A 3,390-nucleotide genomic window follows, 5' to 3' on the forward strand; every position below is an offset into this window, starting at 1 on the left:
GATAGATAGATAGATAGATAGATAGATAGATAGATAGATAGATAGTCAGAGGATAGATAGATAAATGATAGATGATAAATGAGGTAGGTAGATAGATAGATATCCCTGCATCCCTGGAGTAGATTCCCCTCGTTCCATGTCCCCCCCCCTGTGGGAGCCGTATAAGGAAAACGTGAATTCACCCTGGGAAAACGGGAATGGGTGAGAAAGAAGCTCAAGGCTGCCCTGCCTTGACGCTCTTTGGTGCCAGCAGGAGCGAAGGGAAGATACTTTCAGGATTCTGCTGCGGTCATTTAGACCAATAAAGGCTCGCTTGCCCTGCAGGAGGGACTCCCCCCTCCCACTTCCAGGGTGGAAAGCTTTCGGGGGAGCACCCTGCGGTCTGACCCACCCCTCGAGTAGATTCCCCTCGTTCCACCTCCCCCCGTGGCAGCTGTATAAGGAAAACGTGAATTTACCCCGGGAAAACAGGAAGGGGTGAGAAAGAAGCTCAAGGCTGCCTTGCCTTGACGCTCTTTGGTGCCAGCAGGAGCAAAGGGGAGACACTTTCAGGATTCTGCTGCTGTCATTTAGACCAATAAAAGCTCGCTTGCCGTGCAGGAGGGACCCCCCTCCCTCCTCCATCGGCGGAGCACCCTGCATTCTGACCCACCCCTCGAGTAGATTCCCCTCGTTCCCTGCCCCCTCCCCCTCTGTGAGTGGGTTGCTGCGTGGACCCGGCTAGGCTAGAGGTGACCGACCAGGCTGTTCTCCCCCAAATCCCGCCTTCAAAACACACGGCCTCTTTCCAAAGCGAGGAGGAGATTTAATAAAAAGCTTTTCATAAGAAGAACAGACAGGATTTCCCTCGTGAGTCCAGATTCGCCCCCGGAAGGCGGTATGGAAGAGTACAGAGACGGCCTTGCAGGAAACAGGAGGCACCTGTATAAGAAAAACGTGAATTCACCCCGGGAAAACAGGAACGGGTGAGCAGGAACCTCAAGGCTGCCCGGCCTTGATGCGCTTTGGTGCCTGCGGGAGCGACGGGGAGACACTTTCAAGGTTCTGCTACTATAATCGGTACAGACAAAGTCTAATATTTCTTGTGTCGGTAGTTTCTCGGCCTGGTCTGCCTCGAAGGATTGACAGATGGGGAAGCCGCAAAGAAAACATGTAGGAAAACACAGATTCGCTCCAGGAAAACAGGAACGGGTGAGCAAGAACCTCAAGGATTGGCTTGCGTTGATGCTCTTGGTGCCAGCGGGAGTAAAGGGGAGACGCTACTGTCATTTATACCAATAAAGGCGAGCTCTAATATTTCTTGTGCTGGTGGTTTCCTGGCCTGGTCTACCTCGAAGGATTGAGAGATGGGAAGCCCGAAAGAGAGTGTCCTTCCAAAGGGTCCAGGATGGGAGACAATTCGGCCGTGGAGTCAGCAGATACGGGTGTGGGGGCAGGTTATGGAAGAAAGTCCGTCATCCCGGGGGGAGAAATCGGCTTCTCGGGAGAAGGAAGTGGCTCGGGGTGATCCCGCCACGACTTGGGTTCTTCGGAGGTCTCCCGGCGAGAGCCGGATTAGAACGGAACAAAAGGGGGGAAATGCAGGGTTGTGGCCTTTGGGAGAGCTGCCTCCTTGGAGCAGAGGATCAAGTAGAAAGACTTTGGGGTGTGTTTTTTTTTAGAGAAGAGAACACCAGGAGAAATTCTTCTTTTTCTTATACTGCTTTTCGTCCTTCTTCATCATGTCTTCCGTGTAATACGGCGCTTCGCGGTTCATGAACACCAGCTGGTCGATCATGCTCATCAGCTGGGCCACCTGGGTCCTTTGTTCTTTTCCTTCGGCCTTGTTGTCGAAAGCCAGGATTCGGGACCCGCACTCGGAGACTTGATCCCGAAGAGAGGAATCGTCCTCGGAGAGGAATTCCTCCAGAGTTTTACCTTCCAGGTCCTCTTTCCGGGTGAACAAGAGGATCATGTAATTCTTGGCGTTGAGGTTGAAGATCTCCTTGATCAGCTCAGCCACGTCCGCCTCCTCCTGGGAGAAACGGCCCGGACGAATCACCTGCACGATGACGTGCGGGCCCGGGGCGCACATCTTCACGCACTTCTTCACTTCCTCCGCCGTTTTGTGCGCCGGGACCTTGGTGTCGAAAAAGCCCGGCGTGTCGACCACCACCACCTTACGGCCGTTCCACGCCGTCTCCTTCTTTTCGCAACTCAGAGTGATGGACTTCGGGGACGCCGACGCGTGAAAGGCTTTGCTTCCCAGGATGGCGTTTCCCGTCGCGCTTTTCCCGTTGCCGGTCTTGCCCACCAGGACGATCCTCCGCTCGGGCCCTGCAGCAACGCAACGGGGAGAGGAGGCCCAAAAGGCGACCCGGGTCAGCCGGCTACGTCCCGTCATCACGGCCTGTCCCTCCAGCCAGGAGAGCGAGTCCCAACTGCGCTCCCGCCCAACCCCCTCCAGCCTCAGGGGGCCTAAAACGTTTTACCTGGGTTGCTTCCAGCCATTTCCAGAAGGTTCCAGAAGGTCCCAGAAGGTTCCAGAAGATTCACAGGGGAGAAATCCCGATCTTTCTGGAGGAAAAAAGAGAAACAGACTCAGCCAAACGAGGGACTTGCCCGGCTCGGAGATGACCTCGGAGATCATGTAGTCCAGCCCCCTGCTCAAGCCGGAGACCTTTCCAGAATCGTAGAGTGACAGGAGTAATAGAAGGGACCTCGGAGGTCATCTAGTCCAAGCCCCTGCTCAAGCAGGAGACTCTCAGAGAATTCTAGAATGACAGCTATAGAAGGGACCTCGGAGGTCATCTAGTCCAGCCCCCTACTCAAGCCGGAGACCCTTACAGCAGCCCCCCCTCTCTCCACAAGACACAGGCAGGGATTGGAGAGAGGGGGATTAAAAGGGATCCCTCCACACACACACCCCACAGACCTGAGGCGGAGTCACCATGATCCCTCCCCACTCCTCCCCTTCCCCGGGAAAGATGGAGGTTGATCCCCAAAGGCGGTGGGGACCTCGGAGGTCATCTAGTCCAACCCCCTGCTCAAGGAGGAGTCCCTTAGAGAATCATAGAATGACAGAGTTGGAGGGGGCCTCGGAGGTCATCTAGTCCAGCCCCCTGCTCAAGCAGGAGACCCTTTCAGAATCATAGAGTAATAGAAGGGACCTCGGAGGTCATCTAGTCCAACCCCCTGCTCAAGCAGGAGACTCTTCCAGAATCATAGAATGTCATAGAAGGGACCTCGGAGGTCATGTAGTCCAACTCCAGGCTCAAGCAGGAGACCCTCGGAGAATCATAGAATGACAGCTATAGAAGGGACCTCGGAGGTCATCTAGTCCAGCCCCCTGCTCAAGCCGGAGACCCTTCCAGAATCATAGAATGACTTTTGAACGAATGGTTTTCATTG

The 3,390-nt window shown here is 54.7% G+C and overlaps 1 protein-coding gene across 1 annotated transcript; it reads right to left on the reverse strand.

Moving 5' to 3' along the window:
- Positions 1-1,690: 1,690 nt before the first annotated feature.
- LOC107301148 (GTPase IMAP family member 4-like) lies at positions 1,691-2,932 on the reverse strand (the record flags this gene model as incomplete). Its single annotated transcript, XM_015830409.2, has 3 exons — positions 2,915-2,932; positions 2,472-2,556; positions 1,691-2,316 (listed from the first exon to the last, which is right to left on the reverse strand). Coding segments are annotated over exons 1-3 (729 nt in total), but the record flags the coding sequence as incomplete, so codon positions are not given.
- Between the last annotated feature and the right edge of the window lie 458 nt (positions 2,933-3,390).

This window comes from Protobothrops mucrosquamatus, unplaced genomic scaffold, assembly GCF_001527695.2.
Source record: "Protobothrops mucrosquamatus isolate PMUCROS unplaced genomic scaffold, P.Mucros_1.0 scaffold10232, whole genome shotgun sequence".
NCBI classification, from domain to species: Eukaryota; Metazoa; Chordata; class Lepidosauria; order Squamata; family Viperidae; genus Protobothrops; species Protobothrops mucrosquamatus.